Source organism: Apaloderma vittatum, unplaced genomic scaffold, assembly GCF_000703405.1.
Source record: "Apaloderma vittatum isolate BGI_N311 unplaced genomic scaffold, ASM70340v1 scaffold3109, whole genome shotgun sequence".
NCBI classification, from domain to species: Eukaryota; Metazoa; Chordata; class Aves; order Trogoniformes; family Trogonidae; genus Apaloderma; species Apaloderma vittatum.
Window position 1 is genome coordinate 1452 of NW_009735602.1, and position 18854 is coordinate 20305.

General features: G+C 42.7%; 1 protein-coding gene across 1 annotated transcript; it reads right to left on the bottom strand.

Annotated features, from left to right (window-relative positions):
• Positions 1-2831: 2831 nt before the first annotated feature.
• PDPN (podoplanin) lies at positions 2832-17608 on the bottom strand. The gene is made up of 6 exons (XM_009876625.1): positions 17584-17608; positions 17379-17480; positions 5219-5304; positions 4448-4580; positions 3303-3338; positions 2832-2947 (listed from the first exon to the last, which is right to left on the bottom strand). Exons 2-6 carry the CDS (start codon positions 17446-17448, stop codon positions 2832-2834), a joined length of 441 nt encoding a protein of 146 aa, XP_009874927.1. The 5' UTR covers positions 17449-17480; positions 17584-17608.
• Between the last annotated feature and the right edge of the window lie 1246 nt (positions 17609-18854).

An 18854-nucleotide genomic window follows, 5' to 3' on the forward strand; every position in this document is an offset into this window, starting at 1 on the left:
TTGAAGCTCTCTTTTGGGCCTTGGATTTTGTTCTTTAAAAATGTCAAATACCAACTTTGCATCAGTAAAGAGCTGACTTAAGATATACATGAGGCTTAAACTAGTTGTAGGGTTTTATACAGTGCATACGTGCCTTTGTACAGTGGTATCATTAATTTTCCCCTTACTTTTATGCATCTTTCGAGTGTACACAGAAATAAACCAAATGGGATTGTGCTGGAGGGGACGTGAGCACAACGTTTCCTGGTGCTGTACTACGTGGGCAAATTCTGGGGTGGGTCTGCTCTGCTGTCTGGGTTGCGCTGCAGGGGATTAGTACCTGCACCCAAACACAGGGCAAATTCCTGAATGTCAGTCACATCCCTGGGCAGGGGCACACAGCTCTGAGCATCTCACTCCCTGTGTAACAGCCCTGATTGTGGTTTGTCAGAGCAGAGTTCAAAGCAAGGTATATGAGTTAAAGGGGTGCTTCAGTCTCATTATAAATTGCCTGCCTGCGGATACTGCTTGTGATGGGAATAGTTATTCAGGGGGAAAGTTTTTCCTGTGGGGAAAGCTCTAGTTTAGCATCCTCCTTTGGTGAGGAAGTGAAAGACTTTTGGGTAAAGTATTCCTAGGAGTACAAGCTCAGCAGTTTGGAGGCAGCTATATGTAGTGACAGCGAGCTACAAACCAAAGCCTTGTATCCAAACATGTTTTAACTGAGAGTGACAACAAGTCTGAATTCAGACTTCAGAAAAGTAGGTTCTTCATTTAGAGACTGGACAAAAAAGAGAAGGCGGCACAGTGTATCTAGAAATCCCAACCCTTGGATCTGCTCTGCAGTCCTCAGCACAGACCAGTCTGAAGATCAAGCTTACTGCTCATCAGCCACCGCAGCCTGAGGGCCCCTTACATGAACTTAAGAACTGCTCTAAAAAGACTTCTAATTATTTTTTCTCACGTGTTTAGTTTTAATAATTTTGTTGATAAGTGTCAGTTGAGCTGGTTGCAGACACTGCACTGACAAGTAGCAAAATAATACAGGAAAATGGAAGGAATTTTAAAACTTTATATAAACATTTTAAAGAAAATAAAGAACAATTATTATAAGACAATTTACATTATAACTTTTATTTCCAAAGCTCAGGTTGATACGATAGTTCATGGTGCAGGAAAGAAATGGCAAAGTAAATCTAGGTAAGTTGACATGTTTAGCAATTTTTCATCGTATGGATTATCATGATTTTTACACCAAACACTTCAGTGCCGTAAAGTTTAGAAAACCTGGTGCATTGCAGCCACTTGACATACAGAGCCTTGGTTCTGAGCTCTGCCTTCAAGGGCTGCTGAGCTACCTGTGCCACAGAAAAGCTGTGTTCTCCAAAGATGCGTTGTACCTCATTAACTTATTCCGATCTAGCGTTGCACCCATGTTATCAAACAAGCCACCAATACCGTTAAAAATGGGACAGAAGAAAAAATAGTGTGCACTAGTTACAGAAGCTTCTACATGTCAGCTCAGAAGCGTGCCGAGTAACTGGCTAAAGCGACCCATCAAAATTGGGTATTTTCCAAGCATCCTTTAACTCAGGATATGTATTTCAGTCCCTGTGTGTCTCTGCAACAAGAGAAGACAGGAAATTCCTGGTCTGAGAGTCGGATGAGCAAGCTTTCAGTTGGCAGGTCAGTTCCAGCTGGGCCTGCCATATTTTGCCATGTAATAACATAAATGTCAAGAGAAGAAAATCTGTATCAATAGCAGAAAGACTTTTAGCTTCCAATAGCTAGTATTTTCTAAATTCGTAAATAATTGGTTCTCTCTGAAGCTAATTCTTCCTTTTGATACGTCATTTGGCAGAAAAACATGCCACAAGCACTTAACCAGCCAAAACCACTTAGGATTCTGGATATGTTTTCTAAATACATGAAATGTAATGTGAAATAATCTTTGGTAGCATTTAAAAGTCAAGCTAGCATGTATTACCTGCAAATCACATTTCAGATGGAGATCTCATTGCTGCTGCTTTTTCTCTTATTGCATAATCTTTTTAATGCTACTAGTAAACTTGTGGTTAGCAAAAATCCTGTGGAATGTTCCGTACGCTGTAGCTGGGGGGAGGCTGGTGGAGTCCTTAGAGTTGTGTGGGATCCCCATAGATCTGGAATTCTTCAACCATATTTTCCATGGATCATCTTCGCACACCGATACAGAAATAGTCTTTTAGTTCTTATAAGACACACTTGTATTTTCTCACGTACAATGGCACGGTTGCTCATTTCAACTATTTTCAGGGCCTGTAAATCAAGAAACACAAATTTTATTGTTCCTTGCCTTAATTGTCACTGCTCTATTTCTCTTCCCAGTTCCTATTTTCTTAATGCTGGGTGAATAGTATTTGTTACATGTAGAGTGGTTTTCTTACTCCTTTGGAGTTCATAAAGCGCTTTAGATTGGTGTGGTGCCAGTGAATCTTGTAGGTATAAAAACAGCTTCCCCAAACATCCGGAGCCGTAAGCCAAAGATTCCTTTTTCAGATGTTATCCAGCACTTCCAGAAGTCGGCCCTGTAATACTTCAGAATGACTTTGACCTCTGTGCAGCAGAGTAATCCCAAACCCGTGCATGTGGTGAATATCCTAACTCCACGCCTGCAGTATCTGGCAGATTTTTTTCTGAAGCCTGTTAGGGGGTTAGATCCCCCGTGTACCCCTGGCAGCGCCTCCTGAACCAGCAGGCGCGGGATAACATGCCAATAGCCTGCTTTGTCAAATCAGAGGCGTTAGAAATTCCCAGGGCTATTCCTTGCTCAAAGAATGATGTGTGTTTGAGAAGTCTGATTAGCAATTTACTTACGAGTACCTGCCTGACATCTTCCTTACAACAGCAATTATTACTCCTGCGAGGATTCCGACTGCAACTATGATTCCGATAATTATTCCAACCAGTGCAATTGTCTCCAGACCACCTGAAAGAGGAAATGGGGACCGTTAGCACGTTTCTCTCTGAGACCGTTGCTGAGGGGCTACTGCTGGAACTGACGCTCTCCTGCTGCACCCCACTCCTGGGGGGAGATTTCCTTATCTTGTGAACTCTGCCGGAGGTTCAGCGGGCTTGCGGGCAGCCTGCAGGCCCCGCCATGTGCCCCTGGGCCCCGGGGCTCCCTGTGACCCAGTGAACTGGAGGGGCCGATCAGGGAGCAGGCTGTGGCTGTGCCAAATCCCTTTGTTTCAGAATAGCACAGGCATAGCTGGCGGCTTCTAGAAGGGCACAGCCTGGCACTTAAATTCTCTCTTGTCTGTATGAGCGACTCTGTTTAATACCTTTCTCAGTTTTCTCTGCATCTCTGCTCAGTCCACCTGGAAAGCCAGAAAGAGAAAAATTCTGTAGTTACTCATTTGCTTCACAGAGAGTTTTACATCCCAGTTTACAATATCAAGGAAATCTTGACTATATCGTGCTGGTTTGATGGCAAAGGAAAAGCTTGAGAGGAGCGCAAAGAGCTCTAAAGTAACAGAAATTAAATCTAAGGAACTGATTGTAATCTACCGTATACTTGTGAAACTGAAGTGTGATCACCTTAAGATCAGTAAGGATATACCTGGTATGAAATAATTATAACTAAGACGGAAATCAGATTTTAATTGTTTGAGACTGATGTATGCTGATAAAATTTTGCCTTGCTCTTGGTGTAGTTGCTGAAAGCTGGTTTGTGTGTTTAAAAGTTCCTCAAGTCCCTTAAGTAGTTTTTTGTCTATGGAAGTTTTTGCACAAAATCTGTTCCGTGTACTTCTCTAATTCTGGAATCATTCTGCAGAACTTTGCAGCAATAGAACGGCCACCAGATTGGATTTGACAGCCGGTTTCAAAGCCAGGCCTGTAGGCTAAGAACCGACTGGCAGTGTGACTGACAGACTGCCGTTCGGCTGATGGGTGAGTCTGACCTACCTGTGAGCCTCCCAGAGTCCCAATACTCGTGATCTGATCTTGAGTTTGTACCTGGGGTAACGTGCACTCTGAGCACCTGTTGGCAACAGCTACTGCTGTTCACAGGGACAAGAGAACCGTCCTTCACGTATTCAGGCCCCATGTAAGTTTACATTTAGTTGTTAAACAGCTGTTCGGGAACCAAAGACCTCTTTTCTCCTGAGGGCTCATCTGACCATTTTAAAGCGAGGCTTGCTAAACTTGTGACGGCTCATTGATATTGTTACAGGACCGCAGTGCCAGAGCAGAAAGTGGGATGCTTGTGTTCTCTTAGATTTTACTGGAATGCACAGGAGTGACCCCCTAGGAACAATTATGGTCCCAAAGCCACGTGGAGCAGGTGCCCGTGTATTTGTGCCCACACGTGCTTCTGTGCACAAGCAGACACAAAAACATACCTGAAATTTGGTATTTGAGTTTTTCGAATATTAGCAGGTGGCTTTAGAAGTTTGACAAAAGAGAAGTGAAAAGATGTTGTTACCATCCACGCTTGGTGTGTTAGCTTCATAACCGGTGGCATTGTCGCTGACATCGGCTGGGGCAAACGCACTTTCTGTGGTCATCAGCTGTCCGAACTGCAAGAGATGGGTTACACTGGGTGGGCTTGTGGGCAACTACAAGAATTGGAGCGGGGGGAGAAAGAAGGGAAAGAAAACCACAATGCATTCAGTCTATGTGTGTGAAATAAGCACTTAAATTTCATGGCCTATCAGGTGCCCTGTGGATGTTTTTTTACCTGTTGCCTCTCATCTTTGATTTCTGTGCAATGGCCAAAAAACCCCAACCTACAACCTCAGAGTAAATGGATTTTTCTTCCCAGCTAGAGGCCTTTGAGACTGAGTGACCTCTGTGTCAGACTACAAAAGGTATAGGAGAGGACTGCAGGATATTGCAGACCGGCCTTCTTTTGTGGGTTTGTTTGCTTGGTTTTGTGGTTTTGGGATTTATTTTTTTTTACACTAGATTGTTAGTGTAGTTTCCATGAAGCTGATGGAGAGGTACTGAATTAGAGCGAGCAGGCAGTGAAGAAGCAGGCTGTTAATGCATTTTGCAGCACAGAACAGTTGTGAAAAACGTTTTCAACTTTGTCACCTTCAACGCGACTGCTTGCAAAGCAGAAGCATTCGAGTTAAATCACTTTTAATGTTAGAACTCAAGGTTATAATGGCTATTCAAAGTCTAAGCCACAAGATGATACCAGGAATGGGAAGTGAGGTGAACCAAAAGGAACCTTTATTTGGCTGATACTCACCAGGGTTGGTAATTCCTCAAATTCTGTGTAATTTCTCTCTCGCAAATCAGTTGTTGCAGTTTCTTCTCCTTCTAGAACTGAGCTTGCTGAATAAAATTTTAGAAAATGAATTAGAATTTTAATTGGTCGTCACATGTACTGGCTGCTTTGACGTGTCAGTTTTGTTAAACCCGAGATCTAGGTAGTGTTCCTGCCCCTGTGCACTGAAGGTTGTGGAATTCCTTGGATTGACTTTGAATTCTTCTATATTCTTGTACAAAGCTCTAGGACAAAAAGCTTAAGTACGCACCTCTTAATTCTGGCAAAACTTTGAAACGTATTGGTTACTGAATGCTGTCCAAGAAAATAATTCTTTTCTTTCTATTTTTTTTTTTTAAATGTTTTTAAGAAAAGATTGCCTGTTCCCCCCAGGTGGATGTGACTATCCAGATTTCAAGTTAGTGCTTAACTTACATATTTGGATAAATCATTTAAAGTATCTTCTGTTTTCTAAAACAGTGAGAGCTTTCTTCCATCTTTCATCTCAGTCCTAGCTGTGACCTTTATTTTTAGAACTGTCATTAATGGTAATGGGTGTAGGTATAGGTTAGAAAATATTCCTGCACAAATCTGTTCAGAGATTTTTCTATGGTTGCAAGCTTTACTTGCCATAATTTGAATTTTTTAAGTAACAGTGTAGGTTCTCCCTTTTTATTCCAGACCTACATACAGTGTCTGTGCTCTTGATAGAACAGGCATTTGCATTTTGGCCCACACAACACTTTTTTTTTTTTTCCCAAAATTCAGCCAGACTTCATAAATAGGAGTAATGAGATGGCACAAGGTGCAATGTGAAAGATATGGATATGTGAAGATAACTGGCAGTATCAAGAAAATGTTGAAAACATAAATATCATTTGCTTAAGTTTCTTGCTGATTAGTAAAACTACGGCCGTACCCAGCACGTAGCGTGGTACCTCTTGGGAGTTTCTAACTTACCGTGATTACAAAGCTTGGTGAGGCTGCTTGTTGTGCTCTTCCCTGGAGCGTAAGGGTTGTGCTAATTGCAGATACCCGTGTTTAAATTTAAGCAAAGAGCTAATAATAGAGCAAAAACTTCATGAAAGAAGCCCTAAAACTTCTGAAAAATTCTTTCCTCAATTCGAATTTTGCATCTAACTCCTATTCCTTTCAGCAGTCAGACCAAAAGCTTGTCCAAACATTTTCAAAGCTGGGTTATCCTGTTTTAGCCCAGTACTGAGGTATTGCTAGGAAACACTGCAATGATAGCTGAAGGTTGTATGAATGAGAGACGTGTTCGAGCTCTTGGAAAAGCAGAGAATTTTTAGGGAGGGTGGAAAGCCCCCGGCTGCTCACAAGTCATTTGCGTGGGTGTGAGGTACCAGCTGCTGAGGGTTAATTCCCAACAAAGAATACCTGATCCTTTTCTCCTTCCCTTTGATCCCTGCCATTTGGTGAATGTCAGGGGCAGTCTGACAGTGCTCTCTAGTGATCTCTCTAGGAAGGAGGACAACTACTCGTGTGAGTTATTTAAAAACGGGGCTCTACTGTACCATTTGAGTAGTTTATGTAACAAATAGTCATGAGCTGTTCACTTTATTAGATTTTAACACTTTTTACTAGCTTCACTTGTTGGTTGGTTGGGTTTTTTTAGTGAGCTGAAAACATTCTCATATCCTCTGCATTTGAAATTAGAGTATTTATGAATTATTAGACTAGTTCCGAATAGTAAAACTATTTCTTATGAAAGACCCTGGTACTGCTAAATGTGCTCTACTTGGGTTGGATGTGATCGAGGCAAGTGAACAGAATGTTTGTTCTGTGACGGAAACCAGAGCGAGTGGGCATTTCGCTCAGTATCAAGTGAAAAGAGGACAGAATCGCTTTGGATGAGCTGTGCATGCATCACTTGGAAATTATTTTTCTTTGTGAATTCTATTTAACTTTTCTTTTTAACTACCTCTTTTAAAAAAAAAAATGTTATTTCAAATTAAACCAAGATTTAATTTTGCAATGATTAAAAAAAACATACCACACTGGTACTTTAAAGGAAATTTTTTATACGGGGATGAATGATTTGTCCCTGGAAAAAAACCAAACCTGTTTTTGCTTGAAACTCTCATCTGAATTCTACTGGAAACTTGCAAACACTTTTACTTGCTCCCAAAACTTATTTTTGAATCAACCAAAAAAATTTTTCCTCCTTCTCTAGCAATGTAAGACTGAGAGCTTTGTGCCAGTGCCGAGAGACTAAACACTGCTCTAAACTTAGATTTCTAATTCCATGTTTATTTGAGTAAATAGAATTTTATATTTTTATGCCTTTATAAGCCTGAAGACAGATACGCTTTCTCTTCAGGAGCCAAACCGGTGTGCAGGTAGTACTTTGGGCACTAAGAGATGAAGAAAGTGTATTTTGTTATGTCAACATGAGGCCTAATATAGTGGCTAATTAAGCCAGCCAGTCTCCCAAAAATCACCTTATAATGCCTGGCAATACTGGCACAGGCCAGGGTGAGTCATATTGCTAAGTTAGAGGATATAAATAATGCTTTGGTCATTTTTGATTGAAATACCCCAGGTGAGCAGCCTTGGGAATTGTCTTTTGAGGTAGCATAAAGGGGGCTTGACTTTTAGGTGTGTTGATTTAGTTGCTTTCTAAATATTGAGATTTTAAGATATGGCACTACTTTATAATACTTTTTTTTTTGCTTACAAAGTAATATCTTTAAAGTAGGGTATTGGGGTTATGCTACGTACATGGTAAGTGCAAAGAAAGAAACAGCAATAGGGCTCAACATGAGCTGAGTATGGATCAGTTTACTTTGTAATTCCAGTTGGAACTCAAAAAATGTCCTTTGTTCACTAGTTACAAAATAAGCACAGATGGAGAAAACCAATTACCAGAGGACAAACCCCAAGTAGAAAGTGAACCAAGCAGATTAGTTGGAGAAGCTGCTGATACTCTTGGCGTGGCAGGAGCTTTCGGCCCCAAAGAATTACCTGATAGTGAAGGGCAGGAAACACGGTCACAGAACGAACATGTAGAGACTTAGGGAATGTCACAAAGAAACATAAAATAATCATTCTTGGTGTGATAAAGTCACTGCAGATCCTTGGCAGCGAGTGGCCTCTAGAAAATCTGTTTCGGTGCATTTGCCCTCTGTGCAGGGTGCCTGACAAAAGGAGGTGGCCCAGATTGGTCTTGCCTAATTTTAGGTTCTTAATAAAGGTGCCTAAATAAAGTATCTGCTTGCCCTTATCTTCCTTCATAGTCTGTAGGGCAAGATAAATACTTCTAGAAGGCAATTCAGCTCACTGGAGATTTGGGTCAGCCTCCGTAGCGCTGCCTCTCCTTACCCATGAAGGGAAACTAGAAGAATGTTTCTCCCCTCTTCGCTTCCTAGAGCTCTGTCCCACCTGCAGAAGGCTGCGCTCACGCTGCAGCTCTGTGTTTGCTGGAGAACAGTCCCTGCACTATTTCCAGTTTTGTTTTTCGGGAGAGATCCTGGAGGGGGACTGGCTGGGAGCTAAGCAGACACTACAGAGCTATTACCAAGAGAGGGACTGGGAGGTGATTGTTATCAGTGTCCTGAGTTTGTAGGACGGAATACTTGATGCTAGACAACTCTTTGTCAGAGAAAGTCATAATAAAGTAAAAAATATTTAAATTGGAGAGAAGCTATTAGGCTTGAAACTTCTCTGCCCGTACCCGGTGCAAGGCGTGTATAGTGCTGACACTGGAGACAAGGTAAGTGGAGGTGAGGGGTGTGCTTTAATCCTTTGGCTTCATCTGATGTGGGCCAAGTGTAGCAAGAGCCATAGGGTTAAGTTGTGCTTCTGCGTAAGTTTTTAATGTTATCTTAGGGGAGACTGTAAGTGAAAAGATCCCCTCGCGGTGCGAGTTGTCTCCAAGGAGCTCTGTGGTCTCTGCAGCTCCCAGCTACACGTTGCTGCAGCTGCAAATTCATCCCAGCATCTCTCCCTGCCACATTCCAGCTGGGTGCATTCCAGCTCAAAGTCCCCAGCTGCTGTCAGGCTGCAGCTCCTCACGCCAGGAGGAAAACTCAATGCCTCTAAAAGTTTAATACTGCTTTGAAAACATCCCATGGTTAAGCATCTCGTGACCCACTTCGGGGAAGATGAGCTCACGGGTCATTGCTGTGCGTGGAGTGACAGGTTACTAGAAAAACCTCTTGAGGCTGCTTTCAGAGCACAGTGGTTGTGTTGGAAAGGAGGGCAAGTTGTAAAGCTGTTGTTAATTTAGCATTTCTTTCAGGTGTTTCCAAAACCAACAAAGATGCTTTTGAAGATGAGAAATGTTGTAGGATCTTGGTTCTTTCCCCGCGATCTGAATAAACCCACACACTAGTGGGTAAAGGCAGTTGCAAGCCTACATTTTAGCTTAGTCCTTGAAATAGGAATCTCCTCAAAATAGGATGAGTTTCCATCTCTGAGATAAGAGACCAGTAGGAAAAAATGGTTAGCCTTAAAGGAGTCTCTCTGGCTGAAATAATCTTTATTGCCATTCTGCTCCTATTATTTTTTTTTAAAAAAAAAGAAGGCAGCTTTAGTTATTTGTAACAGCTTAAGAATTAACCAGCAGGTTAACTGTCAAACAAGCTTTGATCTTAAAATTGAAGTTTATTTTTATTGGTGTCTTCTATCATATTTTACCCTGCGCAGCTGTGCTACACAGGCACTTTGTGCAGCGCCTCTCTAGAAAAGCAGGGGGAAGGATTTATTGGGCCAGGTCTTGTGGGAGATTCATGCTTCTGTCTCAGATACCCCTGAGCTGACTATCTGGGGTTGAATGATGTTTTTCCGTGTCTGCTTTCTGAACTATTCCAGGTGACGCGGTGGTGGTGGCAGGGCTGTGTGTGCTGCCGTCCCGCGCGGGCTGCGTTACTCAGCGTCCGGGTCTTGATGCAGGAATTCCCTGTCTGAGCGAGCGTTCTGCACTCCCCGGGGTTGTGAGCACAGCGAGCGTTAATGTCAGGATCTCACTGGGATCCGTTCAGTTGTAGTTCAGTGGAAACTTTTAGTTGTGGTGATGGAATTTTAAAAATGTGGCATTTGAGGAGATGTCTGCCTTTTGAATACCTAATGTCTCAGCAGCAGCTCTGTAGTTTTCAAATACAATTTCTGGCCGTTATGTGGCTTCATCTTCAATTTAAATGTATTCCATAGTTGGGTCCAAACCTACCTCGTCAGCTTACTTTTCTTTGGAAGTGTTTTTCCATTAGTTTTCTATAATTGCTTTAAAATATTTTAGGTATTTTTAAAAAAGTACATAGGTGTCTTTTTTTGCTGAAATGGTTCAACAGTACTAAATGCAGGCTACCAATTTTTTTTTTTTTTACTTGAAAAATTTGATGTTCCCAAGAGTATAATATATTGGATTCTGGAGTTTGCCTTCTGGATTTTGAGCCTTTGGGCATCTTCAGATGCTAGAAAGGCAAGGAAGTTTCTTACTGACAACTGATACTCTCATTTGTACCTATGCCTCTTGCAAAATTCATGACATCTGCAGCATTCCAAGACCTTTGTATCCTTAGTTTGGGGCCAGAGCATTGGCATTTTCTCTTTTTCTGTTAATTCTTTCTGGAAGTTGGAGTAATTTCTCAAGAGATGCTCTGGTACATGGTAAGTGCAGAGACCTTTTGTTCAGGAGCACGTACTGTCTGTACAAATCCTCAAGTGCTTACTGCTGCCTCCTTATAGACAGGCTGGCAGCTTCGCTTTATAGAATGAAAGAAACCAGATGGCAAAAGACCGTGAGCTTTGGCAACGGTCTGCCAGTTCAAAACCGGTCGTTGATGCACGAGGAAGGATTTAGCTCATCCTCATGTAGAGTATGACTGACTCTGTTCAGGTATTCCATGTAGCTCATGATGACACTGTTTTGCTGAATTGTCAGAGACATTTCCTTTGGTCACCACACCCTACCACAGATGGTTTTTATTGCTGCGGCCAGCTTAGTCAAAGGAACAAAGCCAGAGTTTAAATCTGCAGTGCCAAGTAGCAAAGAACCACTCTGCCGCTTCAGAAGTAAATCATGTGTCTTCTCTTACAATACTTCCCATTGCCCATATATAGGGATACCCGCAGAAAAGCAAACCAAAATATATTTTAACTGGGCAGAGGCACAAAAAAACCCTGGCTTTTTAAGTGCTTGTGCATGTGTATGACCCACAACCAAAGTTCTGAAGCAAAGCCACGAGAGGAAGAGATGTTAACTTCCTAAGCTTTCTCTTATGGGTGATAAAATTGGCTGCAGAGCTGTGGGAATTAAGAAGGAAAAGTCTAATTAACTTCAGTATGGGATGTTCCTTTAAAATATTCCTTGCCAAACTAGAAATTAATATTCTAATGTTTATGATTCTACTAATGTTGCAGTGTCATTTTGATTTCTGGTAAGTACCCCGACCTCAGAGCTGCTGGCCCATGGGTGTGGGATGGAACCACTTTCTTACTGATCTTTGCTGCCTCGTGATCGATCCTGTGGCAACTGTTTGCAGTGTTACTGCAAACTGTTACTGCAGAATTACTTGCAATTCTTTTTCTCTCAGGAGCAGAGGCTTGATTAGGGCAGTGAGCCTGGGGCTGTGACCGAGGTGGAATCTCTTTGCATCATTCTGTGGCCCCTAAAGCTGGGACATGACAGTGCTGCTATCACTACACGGCTTTCAGGGCGTGAGTGCTGGAGCTGTGAGAAGGAGGAATAGACAAAATTTCATGTAGTGGATCAGCCAGTTTTACCGGGTGGGCAGCAGAAAGCAGACAGTTTGGGTACAAATATCAGGATATGTAGGTGAAAGGAATGAAGAAATGGCCTCCAACACAGTAATAAACTAATCTTCTCCCTGAACCGCAAAAAAAAAACTGAGGCTGTAGCCACACGCCTTTTCACAGCTGCCTTCACCAGGGTTGCTAACCCCTTATATCTGCCAGAACTGTGTACATGATCACTTAATTAACTAATAACTATTTTTTTTTTAAATATGCATGCTAAACGAACTGGAAACTGGTTAGGTGTTAATTTTGTTCACAGCGTTTGGCTAACTGCTCCGTGCTCTGCCACACCGCAACCAAGATCCATTCAAATATGTTTAGCCTGACTTTCATAGGAAACTAGTAACACACTGACTAATGTTTGGATGGGTTTCATAGTCATAAGAACACTTCAGTGTGCATTCGCAGTTGTGTCCCCTTTCCAGATTTAGCAGCATCTCATACTAATGTCCTCCTGAAAGAGTACGTGTTTGCCTGTAATGGTGTGCACAGCTGAGCTGTGCCCTCACAAAGGGTTGTTCTGAGATGGTTTCTGCTGGCTGTTGTAGTGTTTGTAATCAACAAATACAAAGATGGAAAAACATGAGGAAGTCATAAAGCAATGTGAGAATGAGTTCAGCATCAGTTTCTCTTGAAGCCTTTGGCCAAGCTTCTGAGACAGTGTGTTGGAAATCCCTACTAAATGTGTCTCTTCTCTCATTTGTTTCTCTTCAAAGCATCCCAACATACTTATACTCCCGATCCTACATCTTCTTCCGAAATGCATGTTGAAATGGAGCGTGTCGTGCACCACCAAGCCACGGGAGCTTGGCTGCAGCCGTGTTTCACATGGAGGGTTTGATGTTTGCACACACGGGCTGGAGGAGGCGCTTTGGGCAGCTGCCGCACGCGTCTGGGCTGCAGTGACCAGTAGGACCTGGCAGCCTTTGCCTTCTGTCTTGTAGTCCCTGACCACATCCAGACAAAAAGCAAACAAGCCAACAAAACAAACGTGCAACTGAGCCAGACCATGCGTTAGAGCTGGGCGCACAGTCCTGCTTTCCATGGCACGTGTCTAGGTACAGTTTGCCCCGCATGGCACAAGAAGGAAACGCCGTGTGCTTCTGTCAGAGCCCGAGAGCGGGTGTGCTACAGGCTGTCACAGAATCACAGCGTGTCCGGGCTTAGAGGGGACCTCTAGAGATCATCTAGTCCAGCCCCACTGCCAGAGCAGGAGCACCTAGGGCAGCCACACAGAACACATTCCTTTACTGTTTGGTTTTTATTATTATTATCTATTAAAAAAACTCTCTAAGTTCTCAGCTACTTATTTTTGCAGATGATTTACAAGTACTAGATCTGGGGAAAATGCTTGGGCTCAATGGAAACGAATTACAAGAGAATGTGGGCTCTCCATTTCAAGTTTTCACTGTGAATCTAGAGTTGAATTAAAGGTCCTCTCATGAGCTTTCAAGTACGACTGTTTCCTTTGCTTGTGAAGCTGCTCAGATTCAAAACCAAACTTTTGAGATACTGGTGGGCAAGCCTCTCTGCTTTCCCAATGAAGAGGAGAAAGCAAATTTTATCTGTTTTCTACAGGTCTTCTACTAAGACACTGCAAAATACAGACTCTCTAATTTGCAAACCCGCTAATTGAGATCCAGTATGATGTCTTTTTTTCTGGTAATTATGTTTTGGCTATTGGACATGTAGAGCTAGATTCCCATCGTGCTAATGTGAATTACAAGAGGCACACAGGGAGAGACATGTACAAGTGCACTTGTCATTCATGGGGCCGCCGGATGCAGGGCAAAAGGTTTTGTCAGGCTTATTTAGTAGAAAACTGGCTCCAGTTTGAGTCACTGGGCCTGTTCATTTTGGTTGTCACTGTATTTGCTACCAGCTCTTCCAGAATTTGACTTTTCAGTAGAGTTGCCTGGCTGTTTTACTTTGCCACAAAAATGGCAAAAGAGTTTGGGTAAATTGAAATACTTGTAAAAAAATCCTTTCCTGTGATTTGGTCAATTCTGGTTTCTCTGATTTTGAAAAGCGTAGGAAACTTCTTAGCCTTTTGTGGCTGACTGTAAGCTTCAATTTCCTTTCTTACCATACAAACACTTCTATATTGAATTATCCTGTCCCTGTGCTTGCTCTTAGTCCAAAACAAATGTGAAGTAACACGACCTAGTACGAACCTGTTTAACTGACTTGTGTAAGGAGGTTTAGTCGATTTGCCTCTAGGTGAGATTAGGCCTGTGGGCATTTGATAGAGCTCAAGTGACATGTGGTAACTTGTTAAACAACCATGAACCGCTTTTGTTCGTGTTTTGTGACAGCCGATAGAGGAATCTCTTTCTCTGCAATAACGCTTGCACCATGGGGAAGGCTTCAGGTGCGGAAGTGTGCTGCCTCTGTCAAGCATTCGTTGGAACGCTTGTGCTCTGAACTGCTTGGTTAATGCTGGTCCCAGAAAAAGTTAGGCCAGCGTCCACTCAACTCGTTTAGTCTGATCCGGGGTGTGAAGATTCGCCCAGCTTCTTATATGCTCAACAGGATCACAGAAGGACAAAAATGTATCTGCTAATCATTCAATAGGAAATGCTTTAGGCTAAAAACTCGGCAGCTTATATAAAGGGCTCAGGGCTGTCATGGGTTGTAAGAAAGATGAAATACTTGGCTGTTTCCATCAGGATTTAAACCATGCATGGATAACACGAATGGAGCATGTTTGAATGTGTTTAAGTAGACAGTGATGTAAGATTTGTTACTAGGTTTTATTTCGGTATTTTTGCTAGTTTATGCCATTTGATTTGGAAGCTCATATATGAAGAACGAAGTGAATTAATAAGCTAATTCTCACCTCTTTCACATCAGGATGATATTTTATGCTTTCACAGCTTACTGTCTTGCTTTATGTGACCCAATAAAAGGAGCCTTTATCCTCTCTTTTGGAAACCACACTGCTGACTTTGGGACTAAATATTCCTGTAGAGTAGCACAAATCCAGGAAATGTTAACAGGAATCTTTGTTAATTTTTAGGTAACTGATGTTAGGTGTCATTTGCATGCTCTCTGTGAACAAAGAATCTTTAAGCACGTCTGACTTTTCCCTAAATGTTCATAGGCTTCTCTGAAATGTTGTTTATAGGTTGGCTGGCAGTCCTGTATTTGGGTCAGTGGTAACTGCTGTTTTTCAATCACTTTACAGTTGTCCTGAAATGGTTTCTGCACCTCTGGCTTTTTCATAAAGTTGCAGCAACTCCAATGTAGCAGATACTCAGATTGTGGATCGCTACCTGGGAGGGGAAAGCTGCTATGCTTAAAACTAGGATCAACAGCTGAATTGATTTGGCAGTTCAAGAAGAACTTGGAAATACGCTTCCTGATCAGGACAAACCTGCGTTTCTTAATTCAATCTCAGTCCCTAAAAAGGAGTGCCCAAATAGAACAAAAAGGTAGCCGCAGATTTATTTATAGCCTGATAAGGGTTAAGAGGTATCAGAATGTAATAAGGAGACTTTTTCCTCTAAAACCTGCAGGCCAGCTTGTCTCCCCAGGAGGGTCGGGTACCTCAATCTACCCACTCCACCTGGTGCTGCAGAAGCCAACACAATTCTCCCATTTTCCGTGTTGGTGCAGGCACAGGTTGCCAAAGGCAGTTGTCATTTAAGTCTGTTCTAACTTAAAATTGCCAGTGGCTATCAGTACACAGCAGTGATACACTGCTAATTAAGTATTTAGACTTGCTTATTTTCTATCTGGAGTCATGTCCTTTGGAAGTTATCCTACACGGCTGTCTCCATGTGATGAAAAAGTCTAAACCCCAAAGAGCCACAGAAAGCCTAAAGTACCATAAACCATGTTTGAGGTCCAGCTGTGAAGTTCAGTGCAAATTATACTGGGAATAAAACAGAGGTGCAATCTTGCAAGCAGGAAGTATTTGAACATTTTTCTGACTAATATGGTTTCGACCTGATTGTTGCTGGATTCCTCTGAGGTGAGAGAAAATACACTTAAGCTTCCCAAAAGTCTGAAGATGAAAGACCTTTTTTCTGATAACTCTGGTATCCTAGAAACTGCTTGTGGTAATTCTTTAAAATGATGGTGGTGTTGCCCTATTTCTAATGGCTTTAAGCTTTGGTATATTTAATATTGATGATTTTTGAGGATAAGTTAGTTGAGTGAGCCTAGAAAGAAGCATTTGTGACTTGCCTCATCTGTTGATTTTAGATTTTCTGTGGAATCTTGGAGCCCAACTCTAAACTTTCCATCTCATGTTCTGACACACAGAACACCAGGAATTCCCATTACAAGTTTCAAGCCAACAGGGACACATCCTGTGTATCGATACAGCTCTGTTATTTCCGGCAGAGTGATATTGATGGTCACCAGGCCAAAATTGGGTTATATGTTTCAGTTAAGGTCCCCAAATCCAAGTCAGACAAGTAGATTTATGCTTTGGATGACCAACAAGTTGTTTTGGGTTCTTGTTTTCAGAGCAGTGGTACTCGGAACACGTTCCGTAGCAGCGGTCGCTGTGTCTCACTGCAGGCATGCTTTATTTGTGCATGCCTCAGACATCGGGCAAGTCGCCTGATGGCCAATTAATTTGTAACGAATCAGATACTCTGCAGAGAGACCGAATTTGAATGTGATGTTCCTGGAATCAAACACTGCTGGAAGTAATTCTGATTTACTGTTGATGAGACTCTTCTCCTTTAGCTGTAAACAGACTTCAGCATCTGTTTTACCTAAAAGTGTGTATTTTTCTTACAAAAATCCAGAAGAAATAGTTTGCTGAATAAACTTTTTCAGAGTAGTTACGCAACACTTTTCAAATCTGTCTTAAGTAATAATTCTTCCTGGTTTAGTTTCCCTCACTCGTATGTATTGCTTATGACTAAGTTAGCATTAGCAAAACCCCGCGCAGGACTCGAGCTCTAAGCTGCTGTAAAGCCTCTGAGCGCAGAAGCTGAATCCTTGAATGGGAAGATTTATAAGGTACTTTCATAAAGAGCTTCACCACCAAAATGTCAGTTACAACGAAATTACTGGCTGCAGTCTCCCCTGCCTATTTTACAGTGAAACTGGAGCCGCTTCCCAGGGCGGTTGGTGTTGTGCCTTCCCTGGCTGCTTGCACCCTGCTCCTTCCCCTGCAGACACATGCAGAAAATTCTTCTCTAATATAGCGTCACTCAGCCCGTCTGAAAACTTGTGATGTTTCTTTCCTGATTACGGGCACAGTAGATGCCGAGTAGTAGCTTAGAGAATTCAAAAGAAAGTTCTATAAACAGCACAGAGCAATTACATTGCCTATGAGTAAGCAAGCAAACTGTTAAATTACAGGAAATGACTGGAAATAATTTTAGCCAAAGTTTCTTCTTACCTTCTTCAGCAAGTGCTATGAAAGGCACGCTCCCGAGAACGAAGATGAAGAATTGAACTTTAGTAAACATCTCTGATCTGCTTGGAGAATCGCTTTCCAATCCTGAGACCTGATTCAAAGTCTGATCAAATTTTATTATTACTTTTTTTTTTTTAGAGGCAGGAGAGTCTTGAGATCATGAGAAGAAATCGCTGCAAAAAACCACTTTGGTATTCCAAATATTCCTTGAACTGCTGTCGTCTAAAGAGGGGGAAGGTTTTCCCCGATGATCACTGTGCTGTTAGTGGAAACGGAGCGGAGTCGGCATTATTGGCTTTGGCCGAGGGGTGGGAGCTGCCTACGGTGGTCCTCAACGAAGAGCCAGGCCCGCCCTCTGCACTCTGTTTGGTCAGTGCTAAAATTATGATCTCAGCCCAGGTTTAAAGTTACAGGAGCTGTTGTGGCTTTCAGAAGACTCTTATTTAGCAAAGGGGGAGAGGGTTTTTAGGCAGGGAGGGAGTTCTCTGCCTTCTGCAAACTGCCCTCAAAAAATATTTAAGGCACCACGCTAAGGACGTTTTTCCTGTTATTTCCAGCAGTGAACTAATGCGGTTTGCATTTCAGCGTGAGCCCCCGTGTTTATCCAAGCAAGGGTGGTGGTAGTGAATGTGCACTTAGGGATGCCAAAATAGTATTAGGACAAGTTATTTAATTCTGCAGTAAATACTGTCTGAAACTTTCTGTGTGTCTAAGTCTCTCTCAGCTGATGTCCTCAAGTGACATGGAGCTGTGCTCGAGCGTTTGCCCGCAGGCTTGCCGGCCTCGCTGGGCTAATGCCACCCTACCGAGGGGGAGGACTTTTCCTGTTCGGATGCAGCCCTTGGCAGTAGGGCTGTGCCATGCTCTGCACCAGACTAGTTCCTTCGCAGATGTTTCTGCACGTTGGCCTCGCGCAGCCCGTGTGCAGGACTACACTAACCCTGCACCAGCATCTGTAACAGGCAGTATTTCTCAAATAACTCCTGCTAGGCAGGACTTTGGGAGCAACGATTAATATTAATCCTTTTCTGAATCTTCACTTGTCTTGGTCAGTTACTAACCACTGGCTTACATCTGTGTAGGGATGTAGTGAGTTTTACTCCGTACTCCCCTGTGAACAGACTGTGCCACATCCTGGTGTGGAGGAAGGCTGCGTCCTTCTCCCGCAGTTTCTGTACCTTGAAGTCCTGCAGTGCGAGGACATCAGACTCTGCAGTGTGTGGAGGAGGGAACCGCTGCAGAAGAGTGGGGCAGGCTTGTGTGAGGTTTTTTCTTTTTTAAAAAAACCCACAACCCAGACAGACCCCTGAAATGTGGCGAAGTTATTTTGCTCGGTGAGCGTGAGTCAGAGCTGTCGTTGAGACCCACTACAGTTGGCGTTCTGGAGGAACAAAGCAGGTCTAAAAATGAGCAGCGACACAGGGATCATAGAATCCTAGAACAATTCAGGTTGGAAAA